Below are 16420 nucleotides of genomic sequence, written 5' to 3' on the forward strand. Positions count from 1 at the left end.
TCTCGAGTTATGAGGCAAATTTGAGTTTCATTTGTATGGGAGCCCCCCCTCTTAGTGGGGAGAGGGGTCTCTAACCATCATAAGAACCTTCCCTGGCAGCAAAAACCCCTACATGCAAATTTTCACTCCGATCGGTTCAGTAGTTTTCGATTCTATAAGGAACATACAGGCGGACATAAATCCATTTTTATAGGTTTAGATTCTATAGGATATTTTATTATGGTCGCTGCGAACCAAATCGATCAGGATGATCTGACAGCAAAACTTTAACTTTTTTGCTCACGGATGTATTTTCAAGTTATCGAAGTTGGTGGACGGATTTAGCTTTTCACCAGAGCAAACTGTATGCTTTATAGCTTTGTAGCATAAAGCCTTATTAAATTATGGTGGTGGCTGTCAGGCAGCGAAAGTTTAATCGGTTTTATTGTAGTTTTCAGCAGAGCGTGATACGACTACTTGAGCTTATAAACTGATTCTTATAGAGGTTATGAAAACCTTCTGAGGAGTGGGCCACTTGGTCAGAATAAGGCAGTTTTATATCGGTCATCAGAAAGTTCTGGTGGAATTCATAGTTTTATGAGCGGTTTTATGGAATTGGTCATGATATGAAAACCACTAGTGGATCGTAATAAACCTTAAAATTTTTACTTGGGCGCCATTCTGAGTCAACTGAATATGTATGCTTCCGAATGCCACCTTAGAACTTGGAAACAAATTTTTACAAATTTTTACAAATAAATAAATAAATACTATTATTACACGAACAGCCTAATAATAATAACTTCAAATGAATAAATTTTGATTTTACAGTCACTTTGCCTCGACTGGACTGCTTGACGTATACAATTAATTAATTATAAAAAACTGAGTTAGCAAAAAAGCATTTACAAACCGCTCTTACTTTTACAGCTGGAACATCCTATTATATCCAATTTTTTAAGCCATTCCTACTTTTGTCCAAATTATCAATTGATTGACCTGCTGATGGCCTTCGTCTGAGTGGGTTAAAAATATCTATAAACAAGTCACATCGCACCAAAATCCGTCCATTGACCTGCGATGTTTTTCCCAATCAACCAGCATCGGGGAAGACCATTCTCGAAACCGCTCGTCACGGAAGAAGAATGTAGCCATAGCCGATGACATCTTCTGAGTGGTTGCACACCTTCATCATCAGCATCATCATCTCCCGGTGCTAGGTAGGTACCTACCTTGCTAACAGAAGTGACAGACACAATCAGCGGAACAACAAAGACCATCCTGTCACACTTGGGAGCAAATACTTGACTTTGGCGAGGCAACAAACGACGATGCGTTGCCACCAAACAAGTGCCATACGGGGGTGTAAAATAAAATCCTTCGCTTTTCTAATCCTTGACGTTGCTTGGTTCAAAAAAAAAAAATATAGAAATTTTCCAAAGTGCGAGCACCAGAAAAGAGCGTGGTTAAGAAACAAATATCTAGACTCGAGTGGGTACGAATACGATGGATCTCTAACATGCTTTCTTCGGTGCTTGCTCAACACGGCGGATGACACTGATCCTGTTACATTCACACGGAACAGGTACCTGCAGGTACGTGAACACACATATAGGTGATAAGTAACATCTTATTTTTTCCGGTGTCAGGGATTGGTATCTTCCTGAGCTGATGACAATGCCGTGTCTACAGTGTAGTAGAGTGGGAAACAAAAAAAAAATACGGGCCAAGAAGCGAACTGAAGCTGTTTCATTTGACGTTCAACACGGATGTCAGGAAATTGTGATAGAATCATTCAGTCTTGATTGGATGGGGCTGCTGTTGTAAGTATAGTTCATTGTTAGGGGGAAGATGGTTATTTCTCTGGCAGTAGTTTTTTTTTGCTCGTCCCTTGCTTCTCCAGCCAGCTGCTTCAGGTTCGTTAGCCACATTTTAAAGTACTGGAACTTGCAGTTTCTACGGATACCAGTTGCCTTTTCGAATTATATATTACAATGTCTTAATAAGTAACGCGAAAAGTGACTTAGGATGATTTTAAATCAACATTGAATCGAGCTGTTTTCACTTTCATTGATTGAAATTTTCTATTACAATTTATCCCTTTGGGATTTATTTAATTTAGTTAACTCAATTGAGTTAGGCAATGTTTGTTTACTTACATAGGCAAAGAATTAAATGCTACTGGATGTGAATAGGTACAGAACATTAGAAATTATAATCAGATTTCTATCGACAGGGACTAACAGTACCTCACAAAAGAAAGCAATGGTAACGAACGCCATTGCTGGACTGTAAAACGGTAATCTCAAAAGTTTGACCCTAAAGTTTAATCTTCGAACGATTGCTTTAGTTTGAAAGTAAATTTTATAGCATTGCGGAGCAATTTTATTCGCATTCGATTTCCATTGATCGAATATTTTACGAGCAAAAACCGTTCTCACAGAACAAATAAATAAAGCAAATCTTAAATCTCGGCCAACAACGAAGTTCCCCATCACGATACCCAGCATCCGGCCAACAAATGCGTAAGCACAGGCTAAAGTGAAATATATGTGTGTCGAAATTGCTTCGCAAAATCTCATCTTGCAACATGTTCCATACCGAGTGACAATTGTTGCTTCGTGGTAGGTACATTGCTGCTGAGGAGGCAAGCAAGTGAGAAAGCGGCTTTAATTTGCCTTCTGCCATCGTATAACAATGGCGAAAGTGCTCAGAGCTTCGAGCAGCGGCAGGAAGCGCAAAAGAAAAGCATCGTTATCGTGGTATAGAGTGGAACGAGGGAAATCTACTGCTTGCTACCACGAGCTTTGGTTGAAAAGGGCCGGAAGCACGAAGAAAAACCGTCGTCTCGCCACATCTTTATGGTGGAAGTGCGTAAAATGGATCTTCCCGTTTGCCTCCGCGCCACTTTGAGGGGTGCAGGAGAATGATAAATGGGTACATGTGTATATCCATTTTACGCGCGTTTGTGGCCATGATTTATGTATGAAGGCACTGCGACTTTTCCCCGTTCCCCGTATCTGGTTTCCGGTTCCCGGTTGGGTTAGGCCGTATCCGCTTCAGTCTATGGGCATGCGACGATAACGACTGGCTGTATACTTTGCTTAGCTTTGGCGGTAAATTTAGATTACAGCATACAAGGGCGAAGTTTATGGAGAGATGATTTATTTCGTGCAAGACTCGATGAAAACTACGTTTTGAAGAGATTTCGGCAATAAATTTGGAACGCGTTTGTTTGTTGGCTGATGTCTAGTTTGGCTTATCATTCGTTGGCTAAATCTGAGCTTAAATTTGAAAAAAGTCTGATAATCATTGTATGATTCTCTTGTTGAGGTTAGTTTGAACACAAGAAAATAATGGAAAATTTAATTACAACTTTCGCAATATAACGTGGTAGCTGTATGTACCGAAGAGGTAAACATAAAGCGTCCAGCTTTTCTGTGAAAACAATAACAGCACGAAACAGTCTCGTATCACGCAATATAATAATTTAACCTAGAACACCTAACTAGTGCCACACGAACTGCCCGAAAACTTTCCCAATATCGCTTCCACCGATGGCTCCGCAGACGGGGATAAACTACGACGCATTCCTTTCATGTACTAGCTGCTGCTGCTGCTGCTATGTATTACGCAGGGGTGACCCGAAAGGTGGACCTGCTTAATTCCGACCGTTTGGTTATGCCTGCTAAATATTCAGTGAGATGGCGTGCGCTAGTGGGAAGTGAGCACACGCCGGAGGAGGTCTTCAACGAGGAACATCAAAAGTTTATTTTTACTGTCTGAAAGTTGAGACACAATAAATGACATTCCAGTGTTGGGAAAAAGGTCCGGCGAAAAGAAAATGTCCTAGCCCGGGGGCCGGTGGAGTAGAAACAGCGAAACAAACGACAACCCGGCGCGCCTGTGCTGCAGGACTGTCTGGTCGCTGGTGTTTCTAACGTCGCGTGCTTCATTTTCATTCGAAGGCGGTGGTTGTGTAATTATGTGAATCGTTTCAGTAGACTCGAAATTCCTCTATCACAAGCTGAATGAGTTACTTTGACGGAATTTTCGCAGCATGAAGTACGGGCCAAATTGCAAGTCACATGGTTTGTTATCAATGTTTATGGACGAATGGGGTCAAATGGCTTTAAGCAACAGAACCTTTTGATATTTGATAGGCGGATTTGCATATATAACATCGAAGGATTATCTCTGAATTAAGAACTTATCAAGTTTGGCCGATAAAATGTCATCAGTATGTGTCACAGGCATAAAGTCTGTTCTATTTGGAATTTGACCGTACAAAATTTTCAGTTTCCCCTTAGGAAATAACACAGATATTTTTTCTTGTTTATTTGTCTTGTTTGAGTTATGGCCGGAAAGCTAATTTTTCCAATAAAAATACCTGTCTAAACAAAATGATAGATTTTCAATTGTAGACAACCATAGTTTTCCTCCTCATAGAAAGGCAAGAGCAATTTAATTTTTTTTAATGAAAATTCCAGCTGAATAGAAAGTATTTTTTTGCCCAATTTTCTAGGAATAATAAACAATTACATTTCGTTATTGAATTTCTGAAACTCAACCTTAGTAAATCTCTCTCACCCTTTCTTCGCCTCGAATCGCGCCGTCATGAGTTAGGAAAAACTTTTCCCACTTTTCCATCGACAGTAACATCTCGGAAGGCGTCCATCCTTCGCATAAACGGAGATTGAGTGCGTATCCGACCAATTTCAAGCGCTTCCTTCGTTGCTCCTACAACTTATTATTCCGTTTCCGCCCCCACCATGCTGCCGGCTGCTCAACGGAACGCTTTACCATCGCCACGAATGGGCGATGCTAAATAGTATTATCAGCCCTCCTTATTCAATTTAACCGTTCTGGGAAGAAGCCTAAATCAAAAAGGGAAATCCAAACAGGCGAGCTTCTGCTGAGAGGTCAGGCATGAAGTCATCTCTGGAGCAGTAGCGCCGGCAAAAGTGTTATTTTGCATAATTCTAATTACCCGTAAGATGAGCGCCCTGAGGCCGAGGCTGATGGAAGATGAGATGATCTTTCCTAGCGGCTTCGGTGGCGAACGAAAGAAGGTAGGTAACACAAAAGATCAACCATCCCGTGCCGAGCGGATAGAAAAGGTGTCTGCACCACAAGCTCGCCAGGATTCTTTAGTTTTTTTATCAAGAAAAGGAAATTAAAACTTGTTCACTCAGTTTTAATTGAACTTCCTTTTAGGTAATAAATTAAAATAGCTCTCATTTTCGCAGAATACCAATCACTCACCCGACAAGCTTTGTTTTGCCGCAGGCTAAAGCTGGCTATTTCCTACTAACTGAGTCTCTAAATAGGTATTATAGGATAAGGAAAATTATACCGCACAAAGCGAACCAAATGACATTTTCAAGATTGGATCCCCAATGAGCTGTCTTAATGGGGTGACAGGTAATTTTATCAGGTTGACTTGGAAACTCTGAATGCAGGATTATCATTTTTTGCTCTGTTTGGACAGTAATCGTGAATGACTAAAAAGAATTCAATTACTATAATGACAATACATTGAAAAATCGCGGAAAAAAGGGCTTACTGGGTGATGAATGAAGGTAATCTATTTATAAATGTTTTTAACCATTGAAATCACCATTTAATTTTACCATCCTTGTTGGGCACCTTGGACCACTGCTATTGTTAAGTTCTTCCATTTAACGCGCATTTCAATTGTTATTAACATTCTACTTTGAATTTTATTGGGAATTATTTGAAAACACTCAATCTTTTGTACTCAGAAATTTCCCACCCATTAAACGGAAGGCTTTCATGCAATATACCAGCCGCCTTTATGGATTTCAAAATAACATCTACTATCGATTTCCGACTTCTATCTTCGTCGCCCTGTCAGAAAACGATCGTTTTGTCGTCTCATTAGAAAGCCGGTTCGAATAAAACTTCTCGTTCGGTGGCTGACTATAATAAACGGGAGAAGAGGCACAATTTGTGTCTAAAAATAGCTCAATCCACCAGTGTTGGTGGAGTTTGAAATACGTCATGGGCTTATAAGGTGGTTTAGAGTTTCCTTTTTATAATGACCGCAATTGCTTCAATGAGCTTCCCTTGTCTAATTTGTCGCTCTCTCCCCTTCACCTCTTGTTCCACTCTGTTTAGATACTATACGCACCTTAATTTTATTACATTTTTCTATCGTTCTCTCCGTCTATTGGAAAGACTACTGTTATAAAAAAACAAAGACTGCTAACTGCTATCCCAGTTCCGAAAATATCCATATTCTAGGGCTTTTCATTTAATCTCTTAATCCGTCTGCTGCATTGCAACAAATTTAGATTTTCCAGTTCAAACAGCTATCCCTTCATATAAGCTACGGAAGTGGTGACCTTTCGAATGCAAATAATTCATTTGCCGTTTTTTAGGATTACCGAAAGCTATCTTTTAGTTTTTTCGCTATCTTTTAGGTTTAAGTTTGAATGAGCGATAGCGAGTAAGGACGCATACACCCTCGACGATCAACGTTCGAATCTGCCGGAGCCCCCAAGTATTTTTACATCACCGGTGTTTTGTTCGCATCCTATCAATATACAATCTCATTTAGTATAGAACTACGAAGTTTGTCACTACCAGTATCATACAGCACATTAACACCAGTATCATACAGCGTTTTGTTCTACCAGTATCATACAGCACATAAACTCAAACTAACTTTGAATCCCCAGCAAGATCGAACACCTAACGAGTTATTGTATACTATACTGCCGCTACTCGCATAACAGTCCCATTTTGCATGGAGTTTCCTATGGGAATGGGACTGTTATGCGAGTAGTGACAGTATAGCACGCGTTCATCTACATGCGTCTAACTGTGAGTAAATCGGAGGTAAGGTATGCTGCTGCTTCGTCGTAATTGCCTATCTCCGTCCTATCCAGCACAAATTAATAAAAATATCAGCGATTTTTATGACACACAATGCAAAATTAGTTATTACCTAATATTTCAGTTTGTTGGCTATCATAGGCGATTAATCAAAGTGAGCTTAGATTTATTTAAATGCCATTTTTCATTAAAGAATTCCTTGCAGGCTAATTTCCTACGTTTTTTCATGCCACGACGAAAAAAATGTCGGCTAATCGTTTCAATTTCCGTCATTCATAAGACGAAAATAACTCACGAAATGCATTGTCGTTATTCGGCAGTCGGGAAAACTTCCATGACCTGCAGAAATTTTGCAGAATAACATTTGTCATGCCGTCCTTCACAAAGACATGCGCGCTAGCTTCATAAACATTATTGTGATTTTTAGTTCGGACGATGCAAAATTTTGATGGACGGATTTTAAAACGGTTCGACGAATTTAAGATATAAAGTCAGTTGCATATTCATTAAATCCTCTGAAGAAATGATGAAAATTAGAGTGGCTTTCCTAACTACGACGGGAATTAGAAATAAACCCTAACTAACCTAATTTTTTATAAAATTTGATTTGCAACTACGTTGTTACCTCCTGCCTTGTACATTTTTTTCAAAATGACATCTCTGACTTTGGCGGCTGTTCTTCCCAAGTAATTAAACCATCATAAGACTGTAATAAAACCCAAATTGTTACTTGGGTTGTTATCAACTTGCAGATAACGTATTTATTAGTTTTTCTTCGGATGATCCCAACATAATAGTCTATCTAGTAGAAGCTATTTTTTTTCCATGTGTGGACTCATTACTGCGACCAGTATAGTTGATCTATTGTAATATCGCCCGGGTGTTTGCTGTATGACCTGCACTGCATTTCTTTTGCTATAATCGCTATTGAGTGAGCGATATGCTTATTAAATTTTATGCGTGCTTGCGTGTATTGGGGTTTACCCTTCCTTCAAAGCTTAATCTACTTTACCCACTTATTCCTCGCTGCCAGCACTATCCCATATTATAGCCGTCCCTGGCGAGGACTCATTCGTACCTCTGACCAGTACACTTAACTATAGGAGGGACATTTGCACTGTCAAGAGGCTTCAGAGGGTAAATATAGAATTCAGCACGAAGGAAGGGTAAATGGAGGGGCCTGAGAATAAACCCATGCTAAAGTCACTTGACATCGAATGGCTTGATTCTACTAAGATTCGAACCCACGACCACTCGCTTGTCAAAGCAGACTCGGTAACCTTGCGGCTACGGAGCCCCCCAGTAGTAGAAGCTAAGAGCAATCATACAAAAATAATTACCGTCGGTGGAGTAGCAAAATTAGATACGAGACTGTCTAATATAAGGGTGCGGCGGTAGTTTAATTGCAAAAACACTTGGGTACCAACCGAGAGAGCGTGGAGGGAGTTCCACCTGCCATTGACCGATCCAATATATTTTTGATCTCCATATCAAAATTTCCCAGTTTCATCCAGTTTATCATTCTTCCCATCAGAATGTCCTTTAAAAAAGTTTACGTTGGACTTCGACAGAATCAAAGACAAGAAATATAGAAAAAACAATTCATTTCCGTTTTCCATTTTCTTTGTGCCTTATAACCATTACAAATATTTTAAAAAGTTTTTGTCCCTCCGGTGTTGGGCCACTAAAGGCGGGGGTGGGAGGGTGAATAAAAAACAAAGAGAATTTTTTAATTGAGCAAAAAAAATATGGAGTTTAGGCATTTTAACTGTTAATATTGTTTAGACTGCAGGGCAGTCTAAACAGACTAAATGATATTACCCCTTGAAAAAGACACCAACAAAGTGTCGAAACGTCCGTCGGGAAAACATCAAACTTCAGGCTTGATAAATTTCTGCTTTTAGTATATTCGTTGTTAATTTCCATGCACAAATCTACGAAAAAAAGACAAAAACGAAAGAAAATTTTTTGGCCGATTTTCGGAAATTCCGCTGTTTGAATTTCCATTTCTATTTCATGCTAGAAGCGTTAACTCAACTCGTACACTCGTTTTTCAAGTTTTCCAGGCTGTAGAGCCCAAAGACAATTGATTTTATAAAAAAAAATTTAACTCATATCCTACAAATTTTTTTTGTCCCCGATTTTTCAAGCCAATTTCCAAGGGGGGGGGGGGGGGGGGAGTGACAAAAACTTTTGAAATAATTTGCAATGGCCTAACTTATAACTAGCTATAAAATAATAATAAAACTGTTAATAAAGCAAATATATTGTGGTTGCTTATATTAACACAATTAAACTAGTTGGTTGCACGGCGTCTTTTATACACTTACTATACGTGTGGCGTAGCAATACAGTATAGCGCACCAATCAAAATTGCTCTTATTACGGTTGCTTGTCAAACCGCAATAAATCTGTTAGCTTTACAGAGCTATTGAAACGGTATCACCTTGATCAAAAAGATTTATTTCTGCTATTGTGAAGAATATTTGAGTTCAACACCAAAATCATTTTTTATGCGAGGCTATGTTGCCATTTTCTAATATTTTGTTCTAGCTCGCAAATGATGGATTATGGATCAAAACAAAGTGTTTTGCAGAAAGAAAGTTATTATAAATCGGTTTTCCTGTCATAGGAAGCAATTAAAATGTTTGAAATTGAGATTGGCTGACTGAATATATTTATTTTCTTAAAATAACCAGCTTTCGAAAATTGCAAAATTTCGAATGGCCGCACCTATCATATCAATAAGCACGTTAAAATTTGATGCGCATATGCTGCAAACTAACGGAGACGGCTGAATTTTTTTATTATGGTCGCTATAAACGATAAACCAAATCGATCAGGATAATCTGACAGTAAAACTTTAAGTTTTCTGTTCAGGAATGTAAATATTTTCAATTTAACAAAACTTGCGGGCTGATTTAGCTTTTTACCAGAGCCAGCAGTATGCTTTATAACCGGCGGAAAGCATAATTAGTTTTATTGCTACTTTCTGCCAAATATGATAAGGTGACAATAAGGTGATCAATTCAATTCAATCAATTCATGAAATAATAAAAATGAATTTCAAGAAATTTAAAATCTTTGCTATACAGTGATAACAGAGGTAAAAAGGAAAATTTCTGAGTTTATTCGTCATCGATCCTTGAATTTTGAAGATGATCTTCGATTGCTACGGTCGGGTACGCTTCCGTAGTCGCTGATGTGTCGTCAATTAGTGTTTCGCGCATATCCACGTCATTTTCATCCATCCACTCAAATTCGTCCGATCCGGTTGGAAGAATCAAGACTTCCTGCTGACGTCTTGCAACAACACGCCTCGGAAGAACTTTTCTGACCGGTTTTATCATTTTGTGCGATCACCCAACATTACCTGTGATGCAAAATATAGTCCGCAAGTGGCACAAACTCTGTCCTTCAGGGAGCTTTTGAACGAGGGATAGTATAGGTTATATGGAAGAACCTTAAAACTTGTATCTTAAACTGAAAGCTGAATTATAATTCCCCGAGTAAATTTTTCATTCGAAAATTTTTTCACCTGACGTCACATAACTTCATGCACCCTCCCCCCTACGTCACAAGTCGTCACAATTCTAAGCGTGACGTAGTTTTTGGATGGCCCCTAAGACTGCTTAAACTTATAACCTGATTCTTAAAGAGGTTATGAAGACCTTCTGAAGAATCTACCCCTTCGTCGGAAGGCAATTTTATAGCGGTCATCAGGAAGTTCTGGTGGAGCTTATAGTTTTATTAGCGGTTTTATGAAATCGGCCTTGAAAACCACTAGAGGAACGTAATAAAACATAAAATTGTTACTTGGGAAGCCAGTCGTCGTATGCTCGAATCTCGGTTGGCAGCCACGTAGCCAGAGGTGGGGGCCAGGAGCCCTATCTTGGCTTCTAATGCATTATATGCATATCTTTCTGCTTATAAATATAATACATCACAATACATTTAACGTATTGTAGTTCTAAACGCAAAAATATGCATATAAAACAGTTAAAATCAAAAGTGGGCCCCCGGGCCCCCCCTTCTGGCTACGTGGCTGTCGGTTGGACGGAGCTTGCTAGTTAGAGTCGATACTGCACTGTCTCTAGCAGCTGGCTGCGAGTGCGAAGTCTGTCGATAAAGAAGGATCAAGTCTTAGAAAGACATTTAAGTCCAAAGCTTTGCTTTGCTTTCCACTGTTAACGGGTGATAACTAAAATTTTGGATTTTTTTTAGGCCTCTATACTCAGCAACAAACGAGCTCAGAGAAAAATGAGAGTATGTATGTGTTAGCTCTCTCTCTCTCCTATTTTGGTCAATATTTTTTGTTTTGTTTATGCTTGCCTTGTTTTGCTTAAAATGACGTCGAAACAAGAAGCATTTCGGGAGCGCGTTATACACTTCTACGAACTGCCACAGAAATCTCGGCAAAAAGTATACGGTACAACATTTAAACAGCGAAGATGTTGCGGTTTCGACTGTTTACCATGTCCTAAGATCCCCGACAACTATTTGTAAGCAAGGTAGTGAAAGACCAGCCAAAATTATGGACGCAGAAGGACATCGTTCTCTTTCTCGTTTCTTCAACAACAAGCCCTCTGGTTTGGCTATCAATAGATGTGCACCAGACGTATTTTTGAAGAAAATTTTGATCCCGTTTCTACGCAAACATCATGCAGATGGACAATACGTGTTTTGGCCGGATAGGGCATCATCGCATAACGCCATAAAAACACAATCGTTCCTGAATACCCATTTGTACCCAAAAACCACGACCCGACAAATCTGTCTGAGTGCTCTTAATCGAAGATTTTTTCGGGATTTTGAGTTCCTTGGTATACGAAAATAACTAGAGAGCCACGAATTGTAAACAGTTGATTGGTAGAATCAAGAGATGCATTCGCAAAGTTGACATGACGGCCGTACAACACTCCTGTTCGGACATTAAACGGAAGCTTCGCTGAATAGCCGATTACGGACCGTTTCCAAATGTACACTATTTTTTTCAATAATAGATAATGTATTTTTAATTTCGGTAAATCAGATCTTCTTCATGTATCTTTGTTTTTTTTGACAGCTTGAGAAAAAATTTCCAAAATTCTTTTTCTTTTTTGTCAATCGCTAATTTTTTAATGACGGTTGAGAAAAAGAGGGACAACACCAAGAGAGTAAATGCATAAAAATGGCACAAAAAAGGGGAAAAAAAGAAACATTACGGGAAGCAAAACGGGACCATAAATAAGCAAAATGTGGAAAAGAAGAAAATGAGAATGTAAAAGGGGGAAAACAAGGCAGAAAAAGAGGAGACTAAACAGAAAAAGACTAAAAACAGAAGAAAAAGAAAAAAAATGAAAGGAAAGAAAGAAAAAATCATAAAGAAACTGAAGAAAACGAGAAAGAAAATGAGGGTAAACTTGGCAGAAAAATAGGAAAATGAAACAAAAAAGAAGAAAAAACGGTATAGAACGAGAGGAAATGAAAAGGGAGAAAATACCGGACCAGGTGGATGAAGAACCAAGAATAGAAAACGGGGGAAAACGGGACAGAAATGGAAAAAGTTGAGAAAAAATGGCAACGGAAGACAAAAGAGATAACAAAACAGAAGGGATAAAACGAAAAAACAGCAAGTGCAAGAAAAGGAGGAAAGCAGGACATAATTATGAAAGGACGGGACTGACAAAGACGAAAGTCGGAACCGGAAAAAAAGAAAAATGTGTAATGTGTAATAGAAAATGACAAAAAACGAGCCTGAAATATCCTCCAAAATGGAAGAAAAAAGACGAAAAGGTAGAACATAGGAAAATCCGGACTCAGGAAAAGGGCGAAAAACGAGACACGAAAAGAAGAGAAATCAGAGAACATAGAAAGAGAAAACAGCATGCAGGAAAAACTGGGTAGAAAATAAGGGAAAAGGGAACAAAGAAGAGAATAAGGAATTGAAAACAGCAGAAATCAAAATGGAAAAGAAGAATTGCGAAAGAGGAAAAACAAAACCGACAGAGGAAACGAGGAAAACAGGAAAAGGAGGGATGTAAAGGAAGGAAGAAGGAACAAAAAACGAATAATTGGGACAGAAAAACGAGAAAAGAAAAACTGAAAAAATGAACTGAAGAACAAAGTGAAACGAAAGAGAAAAATACAAAAAACGAGAGATAAAAAAGGAAAGCCAGAGAGGAAAGGGAAAAAAGGCGGCCAACCCAGGATAAACATGACAGAAAAGACGGAAAACGATAAGAAAAGGAGATGAAAAGAGTTAGAAAGAGAGGAAACTGGAAACGAACGAAGAACGACAGAACAATAATATTGCAAGCAATGGACAAAAAAAGGAAAATGAGAGAAAAAACAGAACAGAAATTCAATTCGCGTCTAATTAAACGTGTAATGCTAGGCATTGCTAAGCTCAATTTCATGTTCAATTGCGTGCCGTTTTTAAGCCCAGTTCTAATTTCAGGTTCAATTGTACGTCAAATATAGACTCTGATTCCAAGTTTAGTTTCAAATACAAATTGAATTTCAGTTTCAAGTCTAATTTAAAAAGTAAGGCTAATTTCAAGACAAATTTAAATTTTATTTATTTCCAATTTTAATTCAATTTCGAGCTAAATTTAAGTCAAATTTCAAGTTAAATTTCAAACCCAATTCTAATTTAAAGTCCAATTTCCAGTTCAATGGAAAATAAAGTCACAGTCCAACAGTCAAAAGCGCCATCCTTGCGTGAGTTTTATCATCCATCAAAATACAATCGTTATATGTACTTGGTCTGAAATTGTCCGCACTGTCCTTTGCTGACAGATGACGCGAAAGATATGTTTACCCTATTCCTATCAAAATATCTAGGTGCTAAATTATCTATTTCAATGCACACAGAGGAAAGGTATTCTAGCCCTAAGGTGAACAACGTCAACAATGACTAGGCATTCAACAAACGGAGCTGCGCATCAGCTTTTCGGAAGCAAAGTCAGCCGACGACAGCATATTACGCTTCAGTTCCAACCTGTTTTGATGTTATCCTCGAATATCGATGTGGAGATGGTATTTACTAGTCTATTTATAGCATAAACAAATAAACAATCCTCCGAATTGTTGTACTTCTTTGAAGTGTAAATAAGGTCATCACGCACATATCTGTAAATCTGTACGTTCTCTGTCTTATGCGTGAGTCACAACCAACGGTAGGTCAATTGTGCATTCGAGTGGCTGCCTTACCTTGCATCTCGTGCATGAACTTATAAAGTTTACTTGTTCGGATGAGCATAACAAGCTAATGTATGATACAGCTGCTTGCTGCGGTACTGGGCGCGTGTATAAAACCACGACAATAAACCACGGATTCTCTAGTTGAGATTGATTACCATCCATTAGGTAAAATAATAATAATTAATTCCATACTCACCGACAGGGTCGACCGCAACGGCCACATTATGGCGGCCGGCATCGAGTAACAGTATCGCTGCGATGAGCAGCAGTAATCCCGGTGTTGCTCCTAGCGGTAACTGTTGCTTGCTGGGAACTCGTATATCACGGAAGAATCTCCACATGACGATTCTATGGCTCTAAGCTGACGCGGGCGTGGTGGTGGGCAGGCTGGAGGTTTTTCGTCGATCGATGAGAAAAGATGATGCCGGTCGAACAGTCATTCAATGGGTAATCTGAAAGCATTTTATAGATAGTATTCATTAGCATGCGTGTATTTAGCGTAACGAAATGAGATTTTTAACTTGAGCTATTAATAAAGCAATGAAAAAACATTTAAAGGGTGTCCGTAAGATAATAAGCGACGAACCCGGTTTTGCGTGATGGAAAACAAAAAAACACTTAGAAACAGTTACAATTACTAGAAACATCGTGGCTGAGTTACATGTCACCATTATTTATGAATCATAAACAAGGAAGAAAATACAAAACAAACATGTTTCCAGGAGTTTGTAACCGCGTCTCTTTGAATATTGAAATTCTACCGTCATCCATGTAGTGATCCACGATTGGATTGTTTCGTTCTCAGTTAAATAGACCGCGGAATTACACGCTGATAGTATCAAGCGCGCCGGTTGAATAGCAATAATGGAACGAACCGCCAACATCGTTCGATTCGATAACAAAAACAGCAAACAGAACTAAGGTAGACGATTCCCGTCGCACCCCCAACTCGGGCTCGGTCGGTTATCCGTCAGAATGAATGTGTCGTAACTACTAAACAGATTCTTGACGGGTCGTGACTTGATTTCAGCGCGCAGTTCGAGTTCTCAAGTGCGGGTATTTTCGAACGATGTCGCACCGTAAATATAATGACGCCGCTTTAAATCTGACAAGCCGTTGTTTACCTTTCCTTTGTGTTTATCCCATAAATGTGGGTAACCGTACTGGAAGGTTAGCATTGAAACTAAATAAAGGTGGCTTAAAATTATATGTTGTATACAGAAAAACATCGGTTCGTTTAATTTGTTTCGTTAACTCTATGGCCATTTTTTGTAACATTTGCATTGGTTACTATAATTGGCTTAAAATGCACGTGTTTTCGTTGGAAAAAACACTCGCAAAAAATAGTCCAAAGGTTCAAGGTTTCAATCGGGTTTCTTAAGCTCTCAGCTGGGTAGCTGTTGACCGAGTTAATCAAAGAATCGCATCAGAATAAACATTCATGAAAAACATTTCGACAAGTTGTTGTCAAGTCGTGATCAATTTGGTTGTACATATTAGCACACATTGCTTGATCTCCGGCATCAAGCATCTGGTCTATATTTCAAGTGAATGAATTGGCTAAAAATGAAAGGGAACATGATGTTTGCAATTCTTAGCAGAATCTGATGGAATATTGAAATTGTGTCGTCATGCGTGTGAGTTCTGCGGTGAATAGCAGTTGGATTGTTTCACGGAATTATATGCTAATAAATATAAAACCCGCGAGAAACACGCCAGCGGTGGTACGATTGAATTCCGAAGGAACGAACGAACTGCCATCGTTGAATGAATAACACAAGGAACAGTACAGCGCACTTGACAATTTCCGCCTTGTGTTGTTAGAATCCTAGCTTTATAGTCAAAACAATTGTGCCGTACTGAGTAGAATCTTGACGGGCCGTAACGTGATTTTTACTCGCAGCATTATTACGTGAGCAGCTGAATTTGTACGACTATTGATACCACGTTTGAATGATAAGTATGCTTTTGATGTAAGCCTAATTTCTTTGTTCGCTTGTTAATCTTTGTGTCGTGAAATAACGAGATTATTGGGATACTGGGGTACGACAGCTTGCCTCACTGCTGAATGTACAAACTTCAAATGTTTGCAGCATGTCGCACATTTCAATTCAAGTTTCGGCTTTAGTACCACAAGCTTGAAGATGCTTCGAAAGAATGTCGGAGGAACACTTTCTTTCATATAGAAACGCGTATAATCAAGTGTTCTAATAAAGCTTCCCAGAAGAACGTTCCTTATGTTTATGCTAGTAAGGAATCAAATTCTATAGATATGTGTCGGAGTGTGCACAAAATTTGATGGTACATTTGATTGCATTGCATAACTTAAGTCTACATGCCTGCTTTAATATGCATGAGATTTTTAAATAAAATAAAGATTGAACGCGAAAAAATC

General features: G+C 38.8%; 1 protein-coding gene and 1 long non-coding RNA gene across 2 annotated transcripts in view; both read right to left on the reverse strand.

The window, feature by feature from the left end:
* LOC128735462 (Ig-like and fibronectin type-III domain-containing protein 1) overlaps positions 1–14366 on the reverse strand; it is a 43444-nt gene extending 29078 nt beyond the window's left edge. The window contains exon 1 of the mRNA XM_053829945.1: positions 14222–14366. Coding sequence (XP_053685920.1) covers positions 14222–14366 — 145 coding nt within the window. The remainder of the gene's footprint in view (positions 1–14221) is intronic.
* Positions 14367–14378: 12 nt separating this feature from the next.
* LOC128738164 (uncharacterized) overlaps positions 14379–16420 on the reverse strand; it is a 218484-nt gene continuing 216442 nt past the window's right edge. The window contains exon 3 of the long non-coding RNA XR_008412080.1: positions 14379–14477. This is a non-coding gene — a long non-coding RNA (uncharacterized LOC128738164). The remainder of the gene's footprint in view (positions 14478–16420) is intronic.

Source organism: Sabethes cyaneus, chromosome 2 (genome assembly GCF_943734655.1).
Source record: "Sabethes cyaneus chromosome 2, idSabCyanKW18_F2, whole genome shotgun sequence".
Taxonomy (NCBI): domain Eukaryota; kingdom Metazoa; phylum Arthropoda; class Insecta; order Diptera; family Culicidae; genus Sabethes; species Sabethes cyaneus.